Below are 27108 nucleotides of genomic sequence, written 5' to 3'. Positions count from 1 at the left end.
TGCCCAATCCTAATCGCCCCAGAGGGCATTAAGAGTCAGACATGCTGCTGTGAGTCTGGAGTCACATGTCAGCCAGACTAGGTAAGGATGACAGTTTCCTTCCCTAAAGGACATTAGTGAACCAGATGGTTTTTTTTGACAATTGACAATGGATTCCTGGTCACCATTAGACTCTTAAGTGCAGATTTTGTTTTATTGAATTCACATTCTAGCACCTGCCATGGCAGGATTCAAACCTGGGCCCTCAGAACATTAGCTGGCTCTCTGGATTACATAATACCCCCTTGGCTTTTCCCGTGCTCCTTCCTCCCGTTTCCTTGCTTGCATCCTGTACAGAGAATTGGGATTCATTGGACGTGGACTCATGCTAAGGTGGTTAGCTTTTCAAGATGGCGGCTGCCTCATTGCCATGGTTACTTCACTATTCAGTTGGCCATTCAGATGAAGCACTGACGGGGAAGAAATGCAGGAACCACTGAAGGTACAATTCTATCTCACGATAGTTAGGGCTTTGCGATTAAGTGAACACGGGGAGAAGAGGGAAAGGAGTGCGGATGGACAGGGAGGTTTTGTTTTCCCCACTCTCACTGACGTCCAGATGTCCGAAGAACTGTCACAGTCTGATGAGGTGAAGTCAGGAAGGCTCAATTTTCCTTTCCGCCATTGACATTGGGAGCAATCACCGGGTCTGGTAGCGTCTGAGGTTGGCCCCTCAGGAGCAGGTGAAGTCTCTGTGAGATGTCGAGCAGGGAAGAGTTGAGGACCTCCACAGCCTGGGTCAGGTGACTCAAAGCCTGGGCCTGCCCCTCCAACCATTGCTGATTGACTCGCAGCAGGCTTTCCAATTGGCCACAGGAAGGGTCCAAAGCATCCTGGGAAGGGCCCCGCTCTGACCCCAGCTCAAAGACGGTCGCTTGCTCTTCAATCTCTGCAGGAAGGAATGGGAGGATCTGGTTCAGTGCGTCATTGTCAAGTAGAAACTCAACAGTGTGCTTTCATTTTCAGTTTAATTTTGGGGAAAGGTGCCTCACCTTAAGCAAAGAAAATCCAATTGAGGCCACATGGCCATTCATAGGATCATAGAATCCCTACAGTGTGGAAGTAGGCCATTCGGCACATCGAGTCCACACTAACCCTCCAAAAAACATCCCACCCACTCCATATCCCTGTAACCTGGCATTTACCCATGGCTAATCCACCTAGTCTGCTCATCCGTGGACACTATGGGCAATTTAGCATAGCCAATCCACCCTAACCTGCACATCCCTGGGCAGTATGGGCAATTTAGCACGGCCAATCCACCCTAACCTGCACATCCCTGGGCAGTATGGCCAATTTAGCATAGCCAATCCACCCTAATCTACACATCTCTGGACACCATGGGTAATTTAGCATGGCCAATCCACCCTAACCTGCACATCCCTGGGCACTATGGGACAATTTAGCATGGCGAATCCACCCTAACCTGCACATCCCTGGGCACTATGGGACAATTTAGCACGGCCAATCCACCCTAACCTGCACATCCCTGGGCACTATGGGACAATTTAGCACGGCCAATCCACCCTAACCTACACATCCCTGGGCACTATGGGACAATTTAGCACGACCAATCCACCCTAACCTGCACATCCCTGGGCACTATGGGACAATTTAGCATGGCCAATCCACCCTAACCTGCACATCCCTGGACACTATGGGACAATTTAGCGTGGCCAATCCACCCTAACCTGCACATGTTTGGACTGTGGCAGGAAACGGTAGCACCCGGAGGAAACCCACGCAGACACGGGGAGAATGTGCAAACTCCACACAGACAGTCGCCCGAAGCTGGAATTGAACCCGGGTCCCTGGCGCTGTGAGGCTGCAGTGCTAAACCACTGAGCCACTGTGCTGTGACCAACCCCCACCCCACCCTCACCTCTCCACCCTCTGGTGGCCCAGAGGGAGAGAGCAGTATGTTTGGGAATGAAGGGACTGATCCTCCATTTTGAAGTGTGCAAGACAAAGTTGTGTCCTTTGCCAATTTTTATGGGGTTTTCCCTTGGGGATACCCACACCAGCCTCACCTCACACCCTCTTCATCTCACCTGCAGCCGCCATGTCTTTCAATTCCTTTCCCCATGTGGGTTTATCCAGCTCCCCTTCACTGTTCACCTGAACCCCTCCCTGTGGGAGTGACTCTCCCAGTGTTGCAGAGTCATAGAGACATACAGCACGGTAACAGACCACGTTGATATCCCAACCCAATCTAGTCCCATTTCTTTGCACTTGGCCCATATCCCTCTGAACCCTTCCTATTCATATGCCCATCCAGATGCCTTTTAAATGTTGCACCACCACTTTCTCTGGCAGCTCATTCCATACACACACCACCCTCTGTGTGAAAAGGTTGCCTCTCAAGTCCTTTTTAAATCTTCCCCTTCTCACCTTAAACCTATGTCCTCTAGTTTTGGATTCCCCTCCCCTGGGGAAAAGACCTTGGCTATCCACCCTACCCACGCCCCTCATGATCTTATAAACCTCTATAAGGTCACCCCTCAGCCTCCGACGCTCCAGGGAAAACAGCCCCAGCCTGTTCAGCCTTTCCCTGTAGCTCAAATCCTCCAACCCTGGCAACATCCTTGTAAATCTTTTCTGAACCGTTTCAAGTTTCACAACATCTTTCCGATAGGAAGGAGACCAGAATTGTACGCAATATTCCAGTGGCCTAACCAATGTCCTGTACAGCCGTAACATGACCTCCCAACTCCTGTACTCAATACTCTGACCAATAAAGGAAAGCATATCAAACGCCTTCTTCACTATCCTATCTACCTCCACTTTCAAGGAGCTATGAACCTGCACTCCAAGGTCTCTTTGTTCAGCAACACGCCCCAGGACGTTACCACTAAGTGTATAAGTCCTGCTAAGACTTGCTTTCCCAAAATGCAGCACCTCGCATTTATCGGAATTAAACTCCATCTGCCACTTCTCAGCCCATTGGCCCATCTGGTCCAGATCCTGTTGTATTCTGAGGTAACCCTCTTCGCCGTTTACTACACCAACAATTCACCACCAAACCGCGACACCTCACAGCGGTAAATCCCATTCTCGTGACAGGAGGAATCGGGGGTGGTGGAAGGAACCTATAGAAAGTTAACCCCATCCCTGGGTCAATCGGCTGACCCCGTTACCTGTGCAAGCGGTGAGCTCCTCGTTGCTGCGGTAACCAGGCCTACACTCGCAGCCCCCGACGGGCACTATCCAGTCTCCCTCACTAGCGCAGTGCATCTTCACGGGGAAGGAACTCTCCGTGGCATTGGCCACGCATGTGCCATGGCTCACGGCCAGTGAGCTGAGGCTGGGCCCCGCTGCTGTCTCCGGGAACCGGGCCAGGTTGACGACGGTGGCCGGGCACTTGCGGAAGGAGGCCCGCACGGACAGGAGGTTGACGCAGGCTCCCCGGTCCCGGAACGCCAAGCGGAAGCCCGCCCCGGTGAGTGGGCCGATCGGCACGGTCGCCCTGTTGACCTTGCCCATCCCGTTGAGGGCGAAGACGTGCTCGGCGGTGATGTCCCGGGCCTTGGTGAAGGCGGCCTTCAGCTGGGTGGCCGTACGGGCCGAGGGCTCACCGTCGGAGTCCGCCTCGCCATAGTAAAGGCCGAAGGTCTCCCGGCACGATCCGTCGGTGCCAGGTATGGAGCTGCAGTCCCTGATGGTAAACCGCAGATCGACATAAACCATCTGCGCCTCCCCACGGCCGATGTAGGCGCTCCGTAACCAGTTGTCCTGGTTGGGCCGGTCCACGTTACACACGCGGTACGTTCTCATCGTGTTGAACAGCTTGTCCACGGCCACGGTCTCTTCCCACTTCCCCGGGGAGGCAGGGAGAGAGGGGGGGGACCGAGGGAGAAAGGGAGGAGAGAGAGGAAGGGAGGGAGTACGAGAGAGAGGGAGGGATTGGGAGAGAGAGGGGGAGGGAGGGATTGGGGGAGAGAAGAATGGGAAGGAGTGGGGGAGAGGGACGGGGAGAGAAGGAGGAAGTGGGAGAGAGAGGGGGAGGGAGGGAGTGGGAGAGAGAGGGGGAGGGACGGATTGGGGGAGAGAAGAATGGGAAGGATTGGGGGAGAGGGACGGGGAGAGAAGGAGGAAGTGGGAGAGAGGGGGGGAGGGAGGGAGTGGGAGAGAGAGGGAGGGAGGGAGTGGGAGAGAGAGGGCAAGAGGGAGGGATTGGGGGAACAGAGAGGGAGGGGGAGAGAAGGATGGAGGGAGAGTGGGAGGGAGTGGGAGAGAGACAGGGAGGGAAAAGGGAGGGAGTAGGGGAGGGGGAGAGAGAGGGCAAGAGGGAGGGGAGAGTGGGAGAGCGAGGGGGAGGGAGAGAGAAAGAGGGAGGGAGTAGGAGTTGATTGAGAGAGGAGTGGACAGAGGGAGTGGGGAAGAGAGTTGGAGGAAGAGACGGAGGATGGGAAGGAGAGAATGGAAGAGAGAGGGAGAGAGAGGAAGGAAGTGGGAGGGAATGGGAGGGTAGGGAGGAGAGAGTGGAAGGGAGTGGGAGAAAGAGAGAAAGAGAATGGGAGAGGGAGTGAGAGAGGGATGGAGGGAATGAGAGAGAGAGATGGAGGGAGAGAGGGAGGGAGAAAAGGAGGGAGTGGGAGACAAAGGGAGAGAGAGGGAGAAGGTGGGGACGGAGGGAGAGAAAGGGAGGGGCAGAAACAGAAGGGAAAGACAGAGAAGGAGAGGGGGGTCAGAGAGGGAGGGAGTGAGACAGAAGAGTGGGAGAGAGATGGTGGGGAGAGAAGGATGGAAAGGGGTGGACAGAGAAAAGGGGGAGAGAAAGAGGGAGAGAAAGTGAGTGAGAGAAAGATAGCAGGGGGTTAGAGGTGGGATACAGCAGGAGGAGAGAGAGGTGGGTGAGAAAGGGGAGGGAGAGGTGCGAGAGAAAGGTGGGTGATAAATGTGATAAAGACAATGGACTTTCTGCCCTTCCCAACATCCCTGTCAGCCTCCATGGCCTGGACATAAAGGGGCTGGCTCACTGTAGAATGTTGCTGTCAATCAGAGACTGGGGTTCAATTTAAGTAATCGTGTGAGGGTGTGTGTGTGTGGGTTTGGGAGTGTGGATACATGTGTGGGTCTGGGGGTGTATGTGCATGTGTGAGTGTGGGTTTGGGGGTGTATGTGCGTGGGTCTGAGACTGGGTTGGGGGTGTGTGTCTGGGTGTGTGAGTGTGGGTTTGGGGCTGTATGTATGTGGGTGTGTGAGGGTGGATGTATGTGTGGGTTTGGGGGTGTATATGTGTGTGTGCGAGTGTGTATTTTGGGATGTATGTGTGTGTGTCTGAGAGTGTGGGTGTGTGAGTGTGGGTTTGGGGCTGTATATGTGTGTGAATGTGTATTTTGGGATGTATGTGTTTGGGTCTGAGAGTGTGGGTTTGTGAGTGTGTGAGTGTAGGTTTGGGGCTGTATGTGTGTGGGTGTGATGGTGGATATATGTGTGGATTTGAGGTGTAAATGTGTGTGTGAGAGTGTGTATGTATGATAGTGTGTGTGTACGAATGTGTATGTGTGCATGTATGTGTGTGGGTGCATGTATGTGTGTGTGTATGTACGAGTGTGTGTGTGTGTATGAAAATGTGTGTGTGTATGAATGTGTGTGTGTATGTGTGTGTATGTGTGAATGTGTGTGTGTATGTGTGAATATATGTGTGTGTGTATGTATGAATGTGCATATGTGTGTATGTGTGAATATGTGTGTGTATGTATGAATATGCATATGTGTGAATGTGTATGTATGAATATGTGTGTGTATGAATGTATGTGTGTGTATGAATGTATGTGTGTGTATGTATGAATGTATGTGTGTGTATGTATGAATGTATGTGTGTGTATGTATGAATGTATGTGTGTGTATGAATGTATGTGTGTGTATGAATGTATGAATGTGTGTGTATGTATGAATGTGTGTGTATGTATGAATGTGTGTGTATGTATAAATGTGTGTGTGTGTGAATGTGTATATATGAATATGTGTGTGTGTATGTATATGTGTGTGTGTACATATGAATGTGTGTGTGTATGTATGAATGTATGTGTATGTATGAATGTGTGTGTGTATGTATGAATGTGTGTGTGTATGTATGAATGTGTGTGTATGTGTGAATATGTGCATGTGTGTGAATGTGTATGTATGAATATGTGTGTGTATGTATGAATATGTGTGTGTATGTATGAATATGTGTGTATGTATGAATATGCGTGTGTATGAATGTGTGTATGTATGTATGAATGTGTATGTGTATGTATGTATGAATATGTGTGTGTATATATGAATGCATGTGTGTGTGTATGTATGAATATGCTTGTGTGTGTGTATGTATGAATATGTGTGTGTATGTATGAATGTATGTGTGTGTGTATGTATGAATGTATGTGTGTGTGTACATATGAATGTGCGTATGTATGTACGAATATGTGTGTGTATGTATGAATGTGTGCGTGTGTGTATGAATATATGTGTATGTGTATGTATGAATATATGTGTGTGTGTATGTATGAATGTATGTGTGTGTGTGTATGTATGAATGTATGTGTGTGTGTATGTATGAATGTATGTGTGTGTGTATGTATGAATGTATGTGTGTGTGTACATATGAATGTGCGTATGTATGTACGAATATGTGTGTGTATGTATGAATGTGTGCGTGTGTGTATGAATATATGTGTGTGTGTATGTATGAATGTATGTGTGTGTGTGTATGTATGAATGTATGTGTGTGTGTGTATGTATGAATGTATGTGTGTGTATATGTATGAATGTAAGTGTGTGTGTATGTATGAATGTGTGTGTATGTATGAATGTGTGTGTGTGTATGAATGTGTGTGTGTGTATGTGTGATTATGTGTGTGTATGTATAAATATGTGTGTGTATGTATGAATATGCATAAGTGTGAATGTGTATGTATGAATATGTATGTGTATGAATGTATGTATGTGTAAGAATGTATGTGTGTGTATGAATGTATGTATGTGTGTGTATGAATGTATGAATGTGTGTGTGTATGTATGAATGTGTGTGTGTATGTATGAATGTGTGTGTGTATATATGAATGTGTGTGTGTATGAATGTGTGTGTGTATGTGTGTGTGTATGTGTGAATGTGTGTGTGTGTATATGTGTGAATATGTGTGTGTGTATGTATAAATATGTGTCTGTATGTATGAATATGCGTATGTGTGAATGTGTATGTATGAATATGTGTGTGTATGAATGTATGTATGTATGAATGTACGTATGTGTGTGGGTCTGAGAGTGTGGGTGTGTGAGTGTGGGTTTGGGGCTGTATGTGTGTGTGAATGTGTATTTTGGGATGTATGTGTGTGGGTCTGAGAGTGTGGGTTTGTGGGTGTGTGAGTGTAGGTTTGGGGCTGTATGTGTGTGGGTGTGATGGTGGATATATGTGTGGATTTGGGGTGTATATGTGTGTGTGAGAGTGTGTATGTATGATAGTGTGTGTGTATGAATGTGTATGTGTGCATGTATGTGTGTGTGTGCATGTGTGTGTGTGTGTATGTACGAGTGTGTGTGTGTATGAATGTGTATGTGTGCATGTATGTGTGTGTGTGCATGTGTGTGTGTGTGTATGTACGAGTGTGTGTGTGTATGAATGTGTGTGTGTATGAAAATGTGTGTGAATGTGTGTGTGTATGTGTGTGTGTATGTGTGAATATATGTGTGTGTGTATGTATGAATATGTGCATGTGTGTGTATGTGTGAATATGTGTGTGTGTATGTATGAATATGTGTGTGTATGTATGAATATGCATATGTGTGAATGTGTATGTATGAATATGTGTGTGTATGAATATGTGTGTGTATGAATATGTGTATGTATGAATGTATGTATGTATGTGTATGAATGTATGTATGTGTATGAATGTATGTGTGTGTGTGAATATATGTATGTGCGTGTGTATGTATGAATGTGTGTGTGTATGTATGAATGTGTGTGTGTATGTATGAATGTGTGTGTATGTATGAATGTGTGTGTATGTATGAATGTGCGTGTATGTGTGAATATGTGCATGTATGTGAATGTGTATGTATGAATATGTGTGTGTATGTATGAATATGTGTGTGTATATATGAATGCATGTGTGTGTGTATGTATGAATATGCGTGTGTTTGTGTGTATGAATGTGTGTATGTATGTATGTATGAATGTGTGTGCGTATGTATGTATGAATATGTGTGTGTATATATGAATGCATGTGTGTGTGTATGTATGAATATGCTTGTGTGTGTGAATGTATGAATATGTGTGTGTATGTATGAATGTATGTGTGTGTGTATGTATGAATGTATGTGTGTGTGTATATATGAATGTGCGTATGTATGTACGAATGTGTGTGTGTGTGTATGAATGTGTGTGCGTATGTATGAATGTATGTGTGTGTGTATGTATGAATGTAAGTGTGTGTGTATGTATGAATGTGTGTGTATGTATGAATGTGTGTGTGTATGTATGAATGTGTGTGTATGTATGAATGTGCGTGTATGTGTGAATATGTGCATGTATGTGAATGTGTATGTATGAATATGTGTGTGTGTGTATGAATATGTGTGTGTATATATGAATGCATGTGTGTGTGTATGTATGAATGTGCGTGCGTTTGTGTGTATGAATGTGTGTGTGTGTGAATGTGTATGTGCATGTATGTATGAATGTGTGTGTGTATGAATGTGTGTGCGTACGTGTGTTTATGTATGAATGTGTGTGTGTATGTATGAATGTGTGTGTGTATGTATGAATGTGTGTATGTATGAATGTATGTGTGTATGTATGAATATGTGTGTGTATGAATGTATGTGTGTGTATGAATGTATGTGTGTGTGTATGTATGAATATGTGTTTATGTATGAATGTGTGTGTATGTATGTATGAATATGTGTGTGTATGTATGAATGTATGTGTGTGTATGTATGAATATTCTTGTGTGTGTGTATGTATGAATATGTGTGTGTATGTATATGTGTGTGTATGTATGAATGTGCGTGTGTATGTATGAATGTGCGTGTGTATGTACGAATATGTGTGTGTATGTATGAATGTGTGTGTGTATGAATGAATATGTGTGTATGAATGTATGTGTGTGTGTATGTATGAATGTGTATGTATGAATGTGTATGTATGAATATGTGTGTGTGTATGTATATATGTGTATGTATATGTGTGTGTGTATGTATGAATGTGTATGTATGAATATGTGTGTGTGTATGTATATGTGTGTATGTATATGTGTGTGTGTATGTATAAATGTGTGTATGTATGTATGAATGTGTGTGTATGTATGAATATGTGCATGTGTGTGAATATGTATGAATATGTGTGTGTATGTATGAATGTTTGTGTATGTATGAATATGCGTGTGTGTATGTATGAATAAGCGTGTGTGTATGTATGTGTGTATGTATGAATGTGTGTGTATGTATGCATGTGTGTGAATGTGTATGTATGATTATGTGTGTGTGTGTATGTATGAATGTGTGTGTATATGTGAATGTGTGTGTGTATGTATGAATATGTGCATGTGTGTGAATGTGTATGTATGAATGTCTGTGTATATGTGAATATGTGTGAGCGTGTGTGTATGTATGAATGTGTATGTATCTATGAATGTGCGTGTGTATATGTAAGAATGTGTGTGTATGTATGTATGAATGTGTGTGTGTATATGAATGTGTGTGTGTATGTATGAATATGTGCATGTGTGTGAATATGTATCTATGAATGTGCGTGTGTATATGTAAGAATGTGTGTGTATGTATGTATGAATGTGTGTGTGTATATGAATGTGTGTGTGTATGTATGAATATGTGCATGTGTGTGAATGTGTATGTATGAATGTGTGTGTGTATGTATGAATATGTGTGTGAATGTGTACGTATGAATGTGCAAGTGTGTGTATGTATGAATATGTGTGTGTGTGTTCATGAATATGCGTATGTGTGTGTATGTATGAATGTGTGTGTATGTATGAATGTGTGTGTAAGTGTGTGTGTATGTATGAATGTGTGTGTGTATAAATGTGTGTGTGTAAGTGTATGTGTATGTATGAATGTGTGTGTATGAATGTATGTGTGTATGTAAGAATATGTGTGTGGGTATGTATGAATGTGCGTGTGTGTGAATGTGTATGTGTGAATATGCGTGTGTGTATGTATGAATACGTGTATGTATGAATATGTGTGTATGTATGAATTTGCGTGTGTGTGAATGTGTATGTATGAATATGTGAGTGTATGTGTGAATATGCATGTGTGTGAATGTGTATGTATGAATATGTGTGTGTTTGTGTGTATGTATGAATATGTGTGTGTATGTATGAATGTGTGTGTATGTATGAATATGCGTGTGTGTATGTATGAATATGCGTGTATGTATGAATAAGCGTGTGTGTATGAATGTGTGTGTGCATGTATGTATGAATGTGTGTGTATGCATGAATGTTTGTGCGTGCGTGTGTGTATGTATGAATGTGTGTGTATGTATGTATGTGTGTATGTATGAATATGTGTGTGTGTATGAATGTATGTGTGTGTATGAATGTATGTGTGTGTGTATGTATGAATATGTGTGTATGTATGAATATGTGTGTGTTTGTGTGTATGAATGTGTGGGTATGTATGAATGTGTGTGTGTATGTATGAATATGTGTGTATGTATGAATATGCATGTGTTTGTATGTATGAATGTGTGTGTGTATGTATGAATGTATGTGTGTGTGTATGTATGAATGTGCGTGTGTATGTACGAATATGTGTGTGTATGTATGAATGTGTGTGTATGTATGTATGAATGTGTGTGTATGTATGTGTGTGTGTATGTATGAATGTGTGTGTGTGTATGAATATATGTGTGTGTGTGTATGAATATATGTGTGTGTACGTATGAATCTGTGTGTGTATGTATAAATATATGTGTGTATGTATGAATGTGTATGTATGAATGTATTTGTGTGCATGTATGAATGTGTGTGTGCATGTATGAATGTGTGTGTGTATGTATGAATGTATGTGTGTGTGTATGTATATGTGTGTGTGTGAATGTGTGTGTGTGTATGTATGAATGTATGAGTGTGTGTATGTATGAATGTATGTGTGTGTGTATGTATGAATGTATGTGTGTATGTATGAATGTGTGTGTATGTATGAATGTATATGTGTGCATGTATGAATGTGTGTGTGTGCATGTATGAATGTGTGTGTGTATGTATGAATGTGTGTGTGTGTATGTATGAATGTATGTGTGTGTATGTATGAATATGTGTATGTGTGAATGTGTGTGTGTATGTATGAATGTATGTGTGTGTGTGTATGTATGAATGTGTGTGTGTATGTATGAATGTGTGTGTGTATGTATGAATGTGTGTGTATGTATGAATATGTGTGTGTGTATGTATGAATATGTGTGTGTGAATATGTATATATAAATATTCATGTGTGTGAATGTGTATGTATGAATATGTGTGTATGTATGAATATGTGTGTATATGTGTGTGCATGAATATGTGTGTGTGTATGAATATGTGTGTGTATGTATGAATGTGTGTGTGTATGTATGAATATGCATGTGTGTGAATGTGTATGTATGAATATGTGTGCGTGTATGTATGAATGTGTGTGTGTATGAATGTGTGTGTGTGTATGTATGAATATGTGCATGTGTGTGAATGTGTATGAGCTGGAAAATGGGTTGCTGGAAAAGCGCAGCAGGTCAGGCAGCATCCAAGGAGAAGGAGAATCGATGTTTCGGGCATAAGCCCTTCTTCAGGAATGTGGAAGGTGTGCCAAGCAGGCTAAGATAAAAGGTAGGGAGGAGGGACTTTGGGAAGGGGCGTTGGGAATGCAATAGGTGAAAGGAGGTTAAGGTGAGGGTGATAGGCCGGAGAGGGGGTGGGGGCGGAGAGGTCGGGAGGAAGATTGCAGGTCAAGAAGGCGGTGCTGAGTTCAAGGGTTGGGACTGAGATAAGATGGGGGGAGGGGAAATGAGAAAGCTGGAGAAATCTGCATTCATCCCTTGTGGTTGGAGGGTTCCTAGGTGGAAGATGAGGTGCTCTTCCTCCAGACGTCGTGTTGCTATGGTCTGGCGAAAGAGGAGGCTAAGGACCTGCATGTCCTTGGTGGAGTGGGAAGGGGAGTTAAAGTGTTCAGCCACGGGGCGGTTGGGTTGGTTGGTGCGGGTATCCCAGAGGTGTTCTCTGAAACGTTCCGCAAGTAGACGGCCTGTCTCCCCAACATAGAAGAGGCCACATCAGGTGCAGCGGATGCAGTAAATGATGTGTGTGGAGGTGCAGGTGAATGTGTAGGTATGAATATGTGTGTGTGTAGGTATGAAGGTGTGTGTGTAGGTATGAATGTGTGTGTGTATGTATGAATGTGTGTATGAGTGTATGTGTAGGTATGAATGTGTGTGTGTGAATGTATGTGTGTATGTATGAATATGTGTGTGTATGTATGATTGTCTGTGTATGTATGAATGTGTGTGTGTATGTATGAATGTGTGTGTGTATGTATGAATGTGTGTGTGTATGTATGAGGGTGTGTGTATGTATGAGGGTGTGTGAATGTATGTGTGTGTATGTATGAAGGTGTGTGTGTATGTATGAAGGTGTGTGTATGTATGAAGGTGTGTGTGTATGTATGAATGTGTGTGTGTAGGTATGAATGTGTGTGTGTAGGTATGAATGTGTGTGTGAATGTATGAGTGTATGTGAATGTATGAGTGTGTGTCTATGTATAAATGTATGAATGTGTGTATGTATGAATGTGTGAGTGTGATTATGTATGAATGTGGGTGTGTAGGTATGAATGTTTGTGTGTAGTTATGAAGGTGTGTGTGTAGGTATGAATGTGTGTGTGAATGTATGTGGGTGTGTGAATGTATGTGTGTGTATGTATGAAGGTGTGTGTGTAGGTATGAATGTGTGTGTATGTATGAATGTGTGTGTATGAATGTATGAGTGTGTGTATGTATGTATAAATGTATGAGTGAGTGTATGTATGAGTGTGTGTGTAGGTATGAATGTGTGTGTGTAGGTATGAATGTGTGTGTGTGAATGTATGAGTGTGTGTGTGTATGTATAAATGTATGAGTGTGTGTATGTATGTGTGCATGTGAGTGTGATTATGTATGAATGTATGAATGTGGGTGTGTAGGTATGAATGTTTGTGTGTAGGTATGAATGTGTGTGTGTAGTTATGAAGGTGTGTGTAGGTATGAAGGTGTGTGTAGGTATGAAGGTGTGTGTGTAGGTATGAATGTGTGTGTGTAGGTATGAATGTGTGTGCGTGTGTGAATGTATGTGCGTGTAGGTATGAATGTGTGTGTGTGAATGTATGTGTATGTGAATGTATGTATGAATGTGTGTATGTATGTGTGTGTATGTATGTGTATGTATGAATGTATGTGTGTGTATGTATGGGTGTGTGAGTATATATGTATGAGTGTGTGTGTATGTATGAGTGTGTGTGTATGTATGAGTGTGTGTGTATGTATGAATGTATGTGTGTGTATGTATGCATGTATGTGTGTGTGTACGTATGAATGAATGAATGTGTGTGTGTATGTATGTGACTGTATATATGAATGTGCGTGACTGAGTGTGTGAGTGTGTGTGTATGGATGAATGTGTGTTTGAGTTTGTGTATGTATGAATGTGTGTGTATGTATGAATGTGTGTGTATGTATGAATGTGTGTGTGTATGTATGAATGTGTGTGTATGTATGAATGTGCGTGTATGTGTGAATATGTGCATGTATGTGAATGTGTATGTATGAATATGTGTGTGTGTGTATGAATATGTGTGTGTATATATGAATGCATGTGTGTGTGTATGTATGAATGTGCGTGCGTTTGTGTGTATGAATGTGTGTGTGTGTGAATGTGTATGTGCATGTATGTATGAATGTGTGTGCGTACGTGTGTTTATGTATGAATGTGTGTGTATGTATGAATGTGTGTATGTATGAATGTGTGTGTGTATGTATGAATGTGTGTATGTATGAATGTATGTGTGTATGTATGAATATGTGTGTGTATGTATGAATGTATGTGTGTGTATGTATGAATATTCTTGTGTGTGTGTATGTATGAATATGTGTGTGTATGTATGAATATGTGTGTGTATGTATGAATGTATGTGTGTGTATGTATGAATGTGCGTTTGTATGTACGAATATGTGTGTGTATGTATGAATGTGTGTGTGTATGAATGAATATGTGTGTATGAATGTATGTGTGTGTGTATGAATGTGTATGTATGAATGTGTATGTATGAATATGTGTATGTATATATGTGTATGTATATGTGTGTGTGTATGTATGAATGTGTATGTATGAATATGTGTGTGTGTATGTATATGTGTGTATGTATATGTGTGTGTGTATGTATGAATGTGTGTATGTATGTATGAATGTGTGTGTATGTATGAATATGTGCATGTGTGTGAATATGTATGAATATGTGTGTGTATGTATGAATGTTTGTGTATGTATGAATATGCGTGTGTGTATGTATGAATAAGCGTGTGTGTATGTATGTGTGTATGTATGAATGTGTGTGTATGTATGCATGTGTGTGAATGTGTATGTATGATTATGTGTGTGTGTATGTATGAATGTGTGTGTATATGTGAATGTGTGTGTGTATGTATGAATATGTGCATGTGTGTGAATGTGTATGTATGAATGTCTGTGTATATGTGAATATGTGTGAGCGTGTGTGTATGTATGAATGTGTATGTATCTATGAATGTGCGTGTGTATATGTAAGAATGTGTGTGTATGTATGTATGAATGTGTGTGTGTATATGAATGTGTGTGTGTATGTATGAATATGTGCATGTGTGTGAATATGTATCTATGAATGTGCGTGTGTATATGTAAGAATGTGTGTGTATGTATGTATGAATGTGTGTGTGTATATGAATGTGTGTGTGTGTATGTATGAATATGTGCATGTGTGTGAATGTGTATGTATGAATGTGTGTGTGTATGTATGAATATGTGTGTGAATGTGTACGTATGAATGTGCAAGTGTGTGTATGTATGAATATGTGTGTGTGTGTTCATGAATATGCGTATGTGTGTGTATGTATGAATGTGTGTGTATGTATGAATGTGTGTGTAAGTGTGTGTGTATGTATGAATGTGTGTGTGTATAAATGTGTGTGTGTAAGTGTATGTAAGAATATGTGTGTGGGTATGTATGAATGTGCGTGTGTGTGAATGTGTATGTGTGAATATGCGTGTGTGTATGTATGAATACGTGTATGTATGAATATGTGTGTATGTATGAATTTGCGTGTGTGTGAATGTGTATGTATGAATATGTGAGTGTATGTATGAATATGCATGTGTGTGAATGTGTATGTATGAATATGTGTGTGTTTGTGTGTATGTATGAATATGTGTGTGTATGTATGAATGTGTGTGTATGTATGAATATGCGTGTGTGTATGTATGAATATGCGTGTATGTATGAATAAGCGTGTGTGTATGAATGTGTGTGTGCATGTATGTATGAATGTGTGTGTATGCATGAATGTTTGTGCGTGCGTGTGTGTATGTATGTATGTGTGTATGTATGAATATGTGTGTGTGTATGAATGTATGTGTGTGTATGAATGTATGTGTGTGTGTGTATGTATGAATATGTGTGTATGTTTGAATATGTGTGTGTTTGTGTGTATGAATGTGTGGGTATGTATGAATGTGTGTGTGTATGTATGAATATGTGTGTATGTATGAATATGCATGTGTTTGTATGTATGAATGTGTGTGTGTATGTATGAATGTATGTGTGTGTGTATGTATGAATGTGCGTGTGTATGTACGAATATGTGTGTGTATGTATGAATGTGTGTGTATGTATGTATGAATGTGTGTGTATGTATGTGTGTGTGTATGTATGAATGTGTGTGTGTGTATGAATATATGTGTGTGTGTGTGAATATATGTGTGTGTGTGTATGAATATATGTGTGTGTACGTATGAATCTGTGTGTGTATGTATAAATATATGTGTGTATGTGTGAATGTGTATGTATGAATGTATTTGTGTGCATGTATGAATGTGTGTGTGCATGTATGAATGTGTGTGTGTATGTATGAATGTATGTGTGTGTGTATGTATATGTGTGTGTGTGAATGTGTGTGTGTGTATGTATGAATGTATGAGTGTGTGTATGTATGAATGTATGTGTGTGTGTATGTATGAATGTATGTGTGTATGTATGAATGTGTGTGTATGTATGAATGTATATGTGTGCATGTATGAATGTGTGTGTGTGCATGTATGAATGTGTGTATGTATGAATGTGTGTGTGTGTATGTATGAATGTATGTGTGTGTATGTATGAATATGTGTATGTGTGAATGTGTGTGTGTATGTATGAATGTATGTGTGTGTGTGTATGTATGAATGTGTGTGTGTATGTATGAATGTGTGTGTGTATGTATGAATGTGTGTGTATGTATGAATATGTGTGTGTGTATGTATGAATATGTGTGTGTGAATATGTATATATAAATATTCATGTGTGTGAATGTGTATGTATGAATATGTGTGTATGTATGAATATGTGTGTATATGTGTGTGCATGAATATGTGTGTGTGTATGAATATGTGTGTGTATGTATGAATGTGTGTGTGTATGTATGAATATGCATGTGTGTGAATGTGTATGTATGAATATGTGTGCGTGTATGTATGAATGTGTGTGTGTATGAATGTGTGTGTGTGTATGTATGAATATGTGCATGTGTGTGAATGTGTATGAGCTGGAAAATGGGTTGCTGGAAAAGCGCAGCAGGTCAGGCAGCATCCAAGGAGAAGGAGAATCGATGTTTCGGGCATAAGCCCTTCTTCAGGAATGTGGAAGGTGTGCCAAGCAGGCTAAGATAAAAGGTAGGGAGGAGGGACTTTGGGAAGGGGCGTTGGGAATGCAATAGGTGAAAGGAGGTTAAGGTGAGGGTGATAGGCCGGAGAGGGGGTGGGGGCGGAGAGGTCGGGAGGAAGATTGCAGGTCAAGAAGGCGGTGCTGAGTTCAAGGGTTGGGACTGAGATAAGATGGGGGGAGGGGAAATGAGAAAGCTGGAGAAATCTGCATTCATCCCTTGTGGTTGGAGGGTTCCTAGGTGGAAGATGAGGTGCTCTTCCTCCAGACGTCGTGTTGCTATGGTCTGGCGAAAGAGGAGGCTAAGGACCTGCATGTCCTTGGTGGAGTGGGAAGGGGAGTTAAAGTGTTCAGCCACGGGGCGGTTGGGTTGGTTGGTGCGGGTATCCCAGAGGTGTTCTCTGAAACGTTCCGCAAGTAGACGGCCTGTCTCCCCAACATAGAAGAGGCCACATCAGGTGCAGCGGATGCAGTAAATGATGTGTGTGGAGGTGCAGGTGAATGTGTAGGTATGAATATGTGTGTGTGTAGGTATGAAGGTGTGTGTGTAGGTATGAATGTGTGTGTGTATGTATGAATGTGTGTATGAGTGTATGTGTAGGTATGAATGTGTGTGTGTGAATGTATGTGTGTATGTATGAATATGTGTGTGTATGTATGATTGTCTGTGTATGTATGAATGTGTGTGTGTATGTATGAATGTGTGTGTGTATGTATGAATGTGTGTGTGTATGTATGAGGGTGTGTGTATGTATGAGGGTGTGTGAATGTATGTGTGTGTATGTATGAAGGTGTGTGTGTATGTATGAAGGTGTGTGTATGTATGAAGGTGTGTGTGTATGTATGAATGTGTGTGTGTAGGTATGAATGTGTGTGTGTAGGTATGAATGTGTGTGTGAATGTATGAGTGTATGTGAATGTATGAGTGTGTGTCTATGTATAAATGTATGAATGTGTGTATGTATGAATGTGTGAGTGTGATTATGTATGAATGTGGGTGTGTAGGTATGAATGTTTGTGTGTAGTTATGAAGGTGTGTGTGTAGGTATGAATGTGTGTGTGAATGTATGTGGGTGTGTGAATGTATGTGGGTGTGTGAATGTATGAGTGTGTGTGTATGTATAAATGTATGAGTGTGTGTATGTATGAATGTGTGCGTGTGAGTGTGATTATGTATGAATGTGGGTGTGTAGGTATGAATGTTTGTGTGTAGTTATGAAGGTGTGTGTGTAGGTATGAATGTGTGTGTGAATGTATGTGGGTGTGTGAATGTATGTGTGTGTATGTATGAAGGTGTGTGTGTAGGTATGAATGTGTGTGTATGTATGAATGTGTGTGTATGAATGTATGAGTGTGTGTATGTATGTATAAATGTATGAGTGAGTGTATGTATGAGTGTGTGTGTAGGTATGAATGTGTGTGTGTAGGTATGAATGTGTGTGTGTGAATGTATGAGTGTGTGTGTGTATGTATAAATGTATGAGTGTGTGTATGTATGTGTGCATGTGAGTGTGATTATGTATGAATGTATGAATGTGGGTGTGTAGGTATGAATGTTTGTGTGTAGGTATGAATGTGTGTGTGTAGTTATGAAGGTGTGTGTAGGTATGAAGGTGTGTGTAGGTATGAAGGTGTGTGTAGGTATGAAGGTGTGTGTGTAGGTATGAATGTGTGTGTGTAGGTATGAATGTGTGTGCGTGTGTGAATGTATGTGCGTGTAGGTATGAATGTGTGTGTGTGAATGTATGTGTATGTGAATGTATGTATGAATGTGTGTATGTATGTATGTGTGTGTATGTATGTGTATGTATGAATGTATGTGTGTGTATGTATGGGTGTGTGAGTATATATGTATGAGTGTGTGTGTATGTATGAGTGTGTGTGTATGTATGAATGTATGTGTGTGTATGTATGCATGTATGTGTGTGTGTACGTATGAATGAATGAATGTGTGTGTGTATGTATGTGACTGTATATATGAATGTGCGTGACTGAGTGTGTGAGTGTGTGTGTATGGATGAATGTGTGTTTGAGTTTGTGTATGTATGAATGTGTGTCTGTGTGTGAGAATGTGTGTCTATGTATGTATGAATGCGTGTGACTGTGTGTGTATATATGAATGCGTGTGACTGTGTGTATATATATGAATGTGTGTGACTATGTATGAGTATGTGAGTGTGTATGTATGAATGTGTGTGACTGTGTGTGAGTGTGTGTATATATGGATGAATGTGTATGTGAGAGTGTGTGTGAGTGTGTGTGTGAGAATGTGTGTCTGTGTATGTATGTGTGTGTGAGAGTGTGTGTATGTATGAATGTGCGTGGGTATGTATTTGGGGGTGTGTGTGTATGAACGTTTGTGTAAGAGCGTGTGGGCGTGTGTATGAGTGTGTGTGTTTGTATATGTGTGTGTGTCTGTGTGAGTGTGTGTATAAATGTGTGTGTGTGTCTATAAATGTGTGAGAGGGGGTGTGTATGAATTTGTGTGTATGTGTGTGTGAATGTGTATGTATGTATGTGAGTGTGTGTGTGTCTGTGCATGTGTGTGTGTGGGTGTGTGTATGTGTTTCTGTGTTTGTGGTTGTGGGCGTGTATGAGTGTATGTGGGTGTGTGTGTGGGTGGATGTGTGGGTGTGTGTGTATGTGTGCATGTGTTTCTGTGTGTGGGTGGATGTGTGGGTGTGTGTATGTGTTTCTGTGTCTGTGGTTGTGGGCGTGTATGAGTGTATGTGGGTGTGTGTGTGGGTGGGTGTATCTCTGTGTGTGCGTGTGTGTGTTGGGGTGTGTGTGGGTGGGTATGTCTGTGTGTGTGGCGGGGAGGTGTGTGTGTGTTGGTGTGTGTGTGCCTGTGTGTCTGTGTGTACCTGTGTGTGTCTGTAAGTGTGTGTGTCTGTCTGTGTGTGTGTCTGTGTGTGTGTTTGTGTGTGGGTGTGTGTCTGTGTGTGTGGATGTGGGTGTGTATCTGTGTACGTGTGTGTGTCTGTAAGTGTGTGGCTGTGTCTGGGTGTGTGTGTGTCTGTGTCTGGGTGTGTGTGTGTCTGTGACTGGGTGTGTGTGTGTGTCTGGGTGTGTGTGTGTCTATGTGTGTGTGTGTGTCTGTGTGTGGGTGTGTCTGTGTGAGTCTGTCTGTGTGTGTGTGGGTGTGGGTGTGTGTGTCTGTGTATGTCTGTATGTGTGTCTGTGTGTTTTGCTGATGCCCTGTTGCAGGTTGTACCAGCCGTTGATCTTGCTGCACTATGTGAGATTATCTTTTCAAGTTGACTCTGTTTGCCGTTAGTTATTGCTTCCCCTCCAGCCCACACTCTCTGGTTTCATTCATTCCCCCCCCAATACAATACCCCGTCCTTTTGCCCTTTCCTCCCCGCGATGCCCAGGCCTGGAAGTGGTTAATCAGCCTGTGCCTTACCCCTCCTTCAGGCGTCACCAGCCAGTTCAGCTCGTCCTGCTCCAACTGAGTGTTGAGGAGCACTTCTGGCAGAGAGAAAAGATGGAGTTGCATTTACGTAGTGCCTCTTGCCACCCTTAGGATGCCCCTCTGCAGCTTCAGAGCCAATGAAGCTCATCTGAAAGATGGCACTGCTGGCAGTGCAGTACTCCCTCAGTTCAGAGAGAGACAGAGAGAGAGACACACAGAGAGAGACAGACAGACAGACAGAGAGAGACACACAGAGACAGAGAGACAGAGAGAGAGACACACAGACAGACAGAGAGAGACACAGAGAGAGAGAGACAGACAGATAGAGAGAGAGAGAGAGACAGAGAGAGAGACACAGACAGAGACAGAGAAAGACACAGACAGACAGACAGAGCGACAGAGAGACACACACAGAGAGACAGACAGACAGAGAGAGAGACAGAGAGAGAGAGACACGGATAGACAGAGAGAGAGACAGTCAGAGAGAGAGACAGACAGAGAGAGAAACAGACAGACAGACAGAGAGAGAGACAGACAGACAGAGAGAGAGAGACAGACAGACAGAGAGAGACAGACAGACAGACAGAGAGAGAGACAGACAGACAGAGAGAGACAGACAGAGAGAGAGACAGACAGACAGAGAGAGTGTGTTGGTCTGGGGTCCAATTCCAGTCTCTTGGCTGGGGTCTTGAACCTGTGACCTCTGGCTCCCCCTTGTGGTGGGGGAGGTGGGTCATGCGGAGCAGCCCCTCCAATGGCTTCCATGTGGCATCCACTAGTTTGACTTCCTGTCTCTCCCTGACGATTGTGGGCACCCGTCCCACAACCCCACCCCCGCCAACACTGGTGTGGGGGGTGGGGGAGGTGTGAATACAGGGTCTGTGGAGACCCCAGTGCCTCACAGAGCTGCTCGACCAGGTGTGGCGTCATGGCCAAGCCTGACCCCCTTCCCGGCAGCCCCTCCTGGGTCGATGTCCTTAGCACAGGGACAATCCCCTCATTGGGCTGTCTCGGTGTAGATGGACAATACGGGGGAGGGGGGAACGGGGAGGTGGGAGAAATCCTACAATTCTCTGCCCGGTTGTAAGTCACCGGGTGCCAGCGCTGGCAGAGGAGGTAGTCACTTTGTTGGCCTCAGGACCTCCCTGGAGGACAGCCTCTCCTTTCTCTGTTTGATTCCTTTGAAGGGTCACGGTGTTAGATTCTGGAAAACAGGTTTCGATCTGGCTTGTCAGCTCCCCCACTATAACGGGACTGTTTGCAAACTCAATTGTCAATTGTCGATTAATTGCGCACAGACTGTACGGAGTAGGATTTGATCCCTAAACCTCCAAATCATCCAGATAAAGTACTCCCCACTCACACACCCCTACACCCCCATACGCACAGCCCCGAAAAAAATAACAAACACTCTGAAGACAATGGTACGGAGCGGAAGGTGTTTGTCTGTCCCCCTTTTCGGAAAGTCCTGTAATTCTGGAATGGGAGTGGGCATGTGGTTGATGGAATGTGCAAGGCACATGGACACTGTATGTCCTCAGACTCTTCCCCCACGCTCTGGAAACCCCAGAGACATAGAGTTATACAGCATGGAAAATACCCTTTGGCCCAACTTGTCCAGGCCGACCAGATATCCCAACCCAATCTAGTTCCATTTGCCAGCATCCGGCCCACATCCCTCTATACCCTTCCTATTCATATACCCAATCCAGATGCCTTTTAAATGTTGAAATTGTACCAGCCTCCACCACTTCCTCTGGCAGCTCATTCCATACACGTACCACCCTCTGTGTGAAAAAGTTGCCCCTTAGGTCCCTTTTAAGTCTTTCCCCTCTCACCCTAAACTTACGCCCTCTAGTTCTGGACTCCCCCACTCCAGGGGAAACAAAATTAGTCTATTTACCATATCCATGCCCCACATGATTTTATAAACCTCTATAAGGTCATCTCTCAGCCTCTGACACTCCAGGCAATGTACTTGTAAATTTTTTTCTGAACCCTCTCAAGTTTAACAACACCTTTCCTGTAGCAGGGAGACCAGAACTGAATGCAGTTCTAACAGTGGCCTAACCAATGTCCTGTACAGCCGCAACATGACCTCCCAACTCCTGTACTCAATACTCTGACTAATAAAGGAAAGTGTACCAAATGCCTTTTCTCCCAATTCCTCTAACCCTCCAACCCTGGCAACATCATTATAAATCTTTTCTGAACCCTTTCAAGTTTCACAACATCTTTCCTATTGCAGGGAGACCAGAATTGTACACAGTATTCTAATAGTGACCTCCCAACTCCTATACTCAGTGCACTGGCCAATAAAGGAAAGCATACCAAACACCTTCTTCACTATCCTATCTACCTGTGACTCCACTTTCAAGGAGCTATGAAGCTGCACTCCAAGGTCTCTTTGTTCAGCAACACTCCTTAGGACCTTACCATTAAGTGTATAAGCCCTGAAAATGTGTTGCTGGAAAAGCGCAGCAGGTCAGGCAGCATCCAAGGAGCAGGAGAATCGACGTTTCGAGCATGAGCCCTTCTTCGGGAATTCAGTTTTCAGCTCTGATCTCCAGCATCTGCAGTCCTCACTTTCTCCTGGTGCATAAGCCCTGCCCTGATTCACTTTTCCAAAAAGCAGCACCTCGCATTAAGTTAAACTCCATCTGCCACTCCTCAGCCCATTGGCCCAACTCTGTGGATTAAATGCAAGTCCAAAGGATATCCAGACCAGTGTTCCTCCCGGTAAGCCTGTCTGTTTGTAGTTAGTGGGTGTCTGACGATTGGTGGAAGTTGTGAACAGGACAGTGTTGTCAAACGTATTGAAGGAGCTTATGTTTGGGGGACACTTGAGATTGATTTCTGTGTATGGAAATATCCTGGGGGTCACTGGGAGAGTCATTGTTTCTCCATCGATGGGCGGTTAACGTATAAATATTTGGCTCTTGTGGTCAAACCTAACTCCAAAGTAAATGAGGTATTTCTTTCCTTCCGGTTATTTCCTTCCTCTGGATGGATGTGGATCTGGAACTGAGTGAGCCCTCCATTCTCATTCCAACACAAAGATCAGCACCAGCCAGCTCTCCACCCGGAGCTCATCCACTGCTGAAGACCTCACCCAGGTGTGGTGAGGTAGGGCTCACCTCAACCTGACCCTCCCTCCAACTGGTATCCCACCTGCTGCCCTCTGTTAGCCTTCAAGATCACACTGGCCCACATTCTCACTCAGAGTCACCGAGTTCACAGAATCCCTAGTATGGAAACAGGCCATTCGGCCCAACATGTCCACACCGACCCTCTGAAAAGTATCCCACCCAGACCCATTCCCCTACCCTATTACTCTGTACTTCCCCTGACAAATGCACCTAATCTACACATCCCTGAGCACAATGGGACAATTTAGCACGGCCAATCCACCCTAACCTGCACATGCCTGGACACTGTGGGACAATTTAATACAGCCAATTCACTCTAACCTGCACATCCCTGGACACTGTGGGACAATTTAGCACAGCCAATCCACCCTAACCTGCACATCCCTGGACACTGTGGGACAATTTAGCACGGCCAATTCACCCTAACCTGCACATCCCTGGACACTATGGGGTAATTTAGCATGGCCAATCCACCCTAACCTGCACATCCCTGGACACTATGGGACAATTTAGCACGGCCAATTCACCCTAACCCGCACATCCCTGGACACTGTGGGACAATTTAGCACGGCCAATCCACCCTAACCTGCACATCCCTGGACACTGTGGGATAATTTAGCACAGCCAATTCACCCTAACCCACACATCCCTGGGCACTGTGGGTAATTTAGCACGGCCGATCCACCCTAACCTGCACATCTTTGGACTGTGGGAGGAAACCGGAGCACCCGGAGGAAACCCACGCAGACACGGGGAGAACGTGCAAACTCCACACAGTCAGTCGCCTGAGGCAGGAATTGAACCCAGGTCCCTGGTGCTGTGGGGCAGCAGTGCTAACCACTGAGCTATCATGCCGCCCACAGGGACGGCAGCAAGAGGCCATTCGGCCCATCTGAATGAGCTTCATGTCTTGGTGCTGATCTCGCCTGTGAGCCTTGTGCATTGTTTCCATTGAAATAACCAATGCCTCGACTGAACCTACCTACAGGTCATGCATCCCCAGACTCTATAACACATTGAGTGAAAACAAGTCTTTTCTCATCTTGCCTTTACTCTTTTCTTTTCAAATCCGTTGATAAATCAGTTCCCTCCCCTCCTCGATTTTTTTCTGAGTTGACAATGTCCAGCTCACTTTATAAACTTCTTTCAAAACCTTCCCTTCAAGGTGAGCAGTACCAACCACTCCAATTTCTCTCAATCACTGAAGTTCCAAGAACCATCCTCGTCAATCTCTCCTGCGCTCTCTCCACTGGGTTCTCCTCCTCCTTACAGTGTGCTGTCCACAACTGTGTCCTGCACTGCAGTTTAGGTCTGACTGGGGTCTCACACAAGTTCAACATAACCTCCTGTACATCTAGCCCCTTCTCTCTGTCTCCAACATGCAGCCTTGCCCCGAGTTGGACACCTTTCCCATTCCTCCAATCCCTGCCTCTTTCACAGCTCGGGGCTCCGCCATTGGCACATGTGTCTTAGGGGCGGCACAGTGGCTCAGTGGTTAGCACTGTTGCCTTACAGCACCAGGGTCCCAGGTTCGATTCCAACCTCAGGCGACTGTCTGTGTGGAGTTTGCACATTCTCCCCGTGTCTGCGTGGGTTTGCTCCGGTTTCCTCCCACAGTCACAAAGATATGCAGGTTAGGGTGAATTGGCCACGCCAAATTGTCCCATAGTGTTAGGTGCATTAGTCAGAGGGAAATGGGTCTGGGTGAGTTACTCTTCGGAGGGTCAGTATGGACTGGTTGGGCCGAAGGGCATGTTTCCACACTGTAGGAAACCTAATCTAATCTTTCAACCTGAAATTCCCTTGATAAACCTTTCACTTGCCTCCCCTTCTCCCATTCACATCAGATTCTCCCTCTTGCCTCTGCCTTTCACAATTTTACAACTCTGTTGTGGCTCAGCATTTTGGAAGATGATCTCACTGAAAATGAAGGGACGTGTTTTGTTGAGTGAGGCACTGATGGTGTAGCCTGTGACACATTGCTTTAGTCTGGAATTGGAAGGAAACATATTCGACATGCAAATACCATCTGTGGAGGGAAGTGAGTGATTTTTTTTTTTAAAAAAAGAGTTCATTGCAGGAGGTGGCAATGAGTTTGGGTGGGTGGGATTGGCTCGGCTAAGATTTGCTGTCCATCTCTAGTTACCCTTGTGAAGGTGGTAATGAGCTACCTTCTTGAACCGCTGCAGTCCATGTGCTGTGCGGCCATCCACACGGAAACAAATTTCAGGATTTTGATCCAGCGACACAGAAGGAATGGCGATATATTTCCAAGTCAGGGCAGTGGGTTATTTGGAGGGCAGTTTGCAGGAAATGGTGTTCCCATGTGTCTGCTGCCTTTGTCCTTCCAGAGGGTAAAGGTCACAGGTTTGGACGGTGCTGTCGGGGGATCTTTGGTGAGTTTCTGCAGTGCGTCTTGTACACTGCTGCTACTGAGCGTCGGTGGTGGAGGGAGGTGGATGTGGTGCCAATCAAGCGGAGGGCTGCTTTGTCCCTGGATGGGCTTCTTGACTGTTGTTGGAACTGCCCACCACCCCCCCATCCAGGGCAAGTGAGGAGTAATTCCCTCACACTCCTGACTCATGCCTCGTCGATGATGGACAGGCTTTGGGGAGTCAGGAGGGGAGTTACTCGCTGCAGGATTCCAGGGAACATCAGGAATGATTTCCGATATGAAGGAAAATTGTGATGCTGAGCCTCAGTGAATGGGGACACGGGGTGACCCACAGTTGCAAACTCTCCAGGCCACTCCTGAAGACTCCAGACTAATCTCCAGCCTATAGCTGGGAGCTAACAGGATAGGGAGGAAACACAGGGCCACTTTTAAGGACCTGTTGATTATCCATGGGTTCATTCATTCATTCATGGTTGGTGGAGGGGGGGGGCAAAGAAGGGTCAAGTTTGGCTGACATCCAATTGAGTAACTGAGGAACCGCCAATTGGTTGAGAAGGTGGGTCATCATGGAGATGGAAGGCCAGGCAGCCAATAGGCAAAGGGGAATGGGGATTGTGGGGTGAGGTCATGTGATCAAACCTCCAAGGTGCCAACCACTGCCCCCCAACCCCGAGAGAGTTGGCAACTGCCACCGTCCCTTGGCGGTTGCTCAGACTCACACACTTACATTTCACACACGACAGAAGTGAGGCTTGTGTGCGATGCCTTCCAGAGTGGAACAGCTCATGAGATTGCCCCCCCCCCCCACTCCTTCCCCCGCTACTGGGGCACACAGGCCAGGCAGGGTGGGGGAGTTCCACAATTACGGAAGGTGGGGGGCACGTGAGGTGGGGTTGCAGGAGGGAAATTCAGTCTCACGCCTTCGGAAAGCAGAACTTGTGACTCACCTTCTACCGCCAGTACGGTGGGGGCAAGGCACAGGAAGATCCAAATGTCCATGTTCAAGGGATTCCCAGGGGACTATCTGACCGTCCCGCTCGCCCAGTTCAGCGTGAAGCTCACTGCACTGCTCCCGATCGTGGTGACGGTAGGGAACCTTTGCTCCGTGCACTGACCGACAAGCCGTTGACCGGACCTGCCCGCCCCGGCCCAGATTCCTGCAAACCTTTCCTATTCATGTACTTATCCAATGGTCTTTTAAACACTGCAAC

The 27108-nt window shown here is 44.4% G+C and overlaps 1 protein-coding gene across 1 annotated transcript; it reads right to left on the bottom strand.

Moving 5' to 3' along the window:
- Positions 1–166: 166 nt before the first annotated feature.
- On the bottom strand, positions 167–26980 carry LOC122547592 (ephrin type-B receptor 1-like). Its single transcript, XM_087982821.1, has 4 exons — positions 26845–26980; positions 20345–20409; positions 3177–3852; positions 167–928 (listed from the first exon to the last, which is right to left on the bottom strand). Exons 1-4 carry the CDS (start codon positions 26894–26896, stop codon positions 645–647), a joined length of 1077 nt encoding a protein of 358 aa, XP_087838947.1. The 5' UTR covers positions 26897–26980; the 3' UTR covers positions 167–644.
- Positions 26981–27108: the final 128 nt, after the last annotated feature.

Source organism: Chiloscyllium plagiosum, unplaced genomic scaffold (genome assembly GCF_037043375.1).
Source record: "Chiloscyllium plagiosum isolate Xiang-an unplaced genomic scaffold, Cpla_swu_hap1 HiC_scaffold_44, whole genome shotgun sequence".
In the NCBI taxonomy this organism is placed as follows: domain Eukaryota; kingdom Metazoa; phylum Chordata; class Chondrichthyes; order Orectolobiformes; family Hemiscylliidae; genus Chiloscyllium; species Chiloscyllium plagiosum.
Note: the sequence above shows the minus strand (reverse complement) of the source record. Positions and strands in the feature narration are given on the sequence as shown.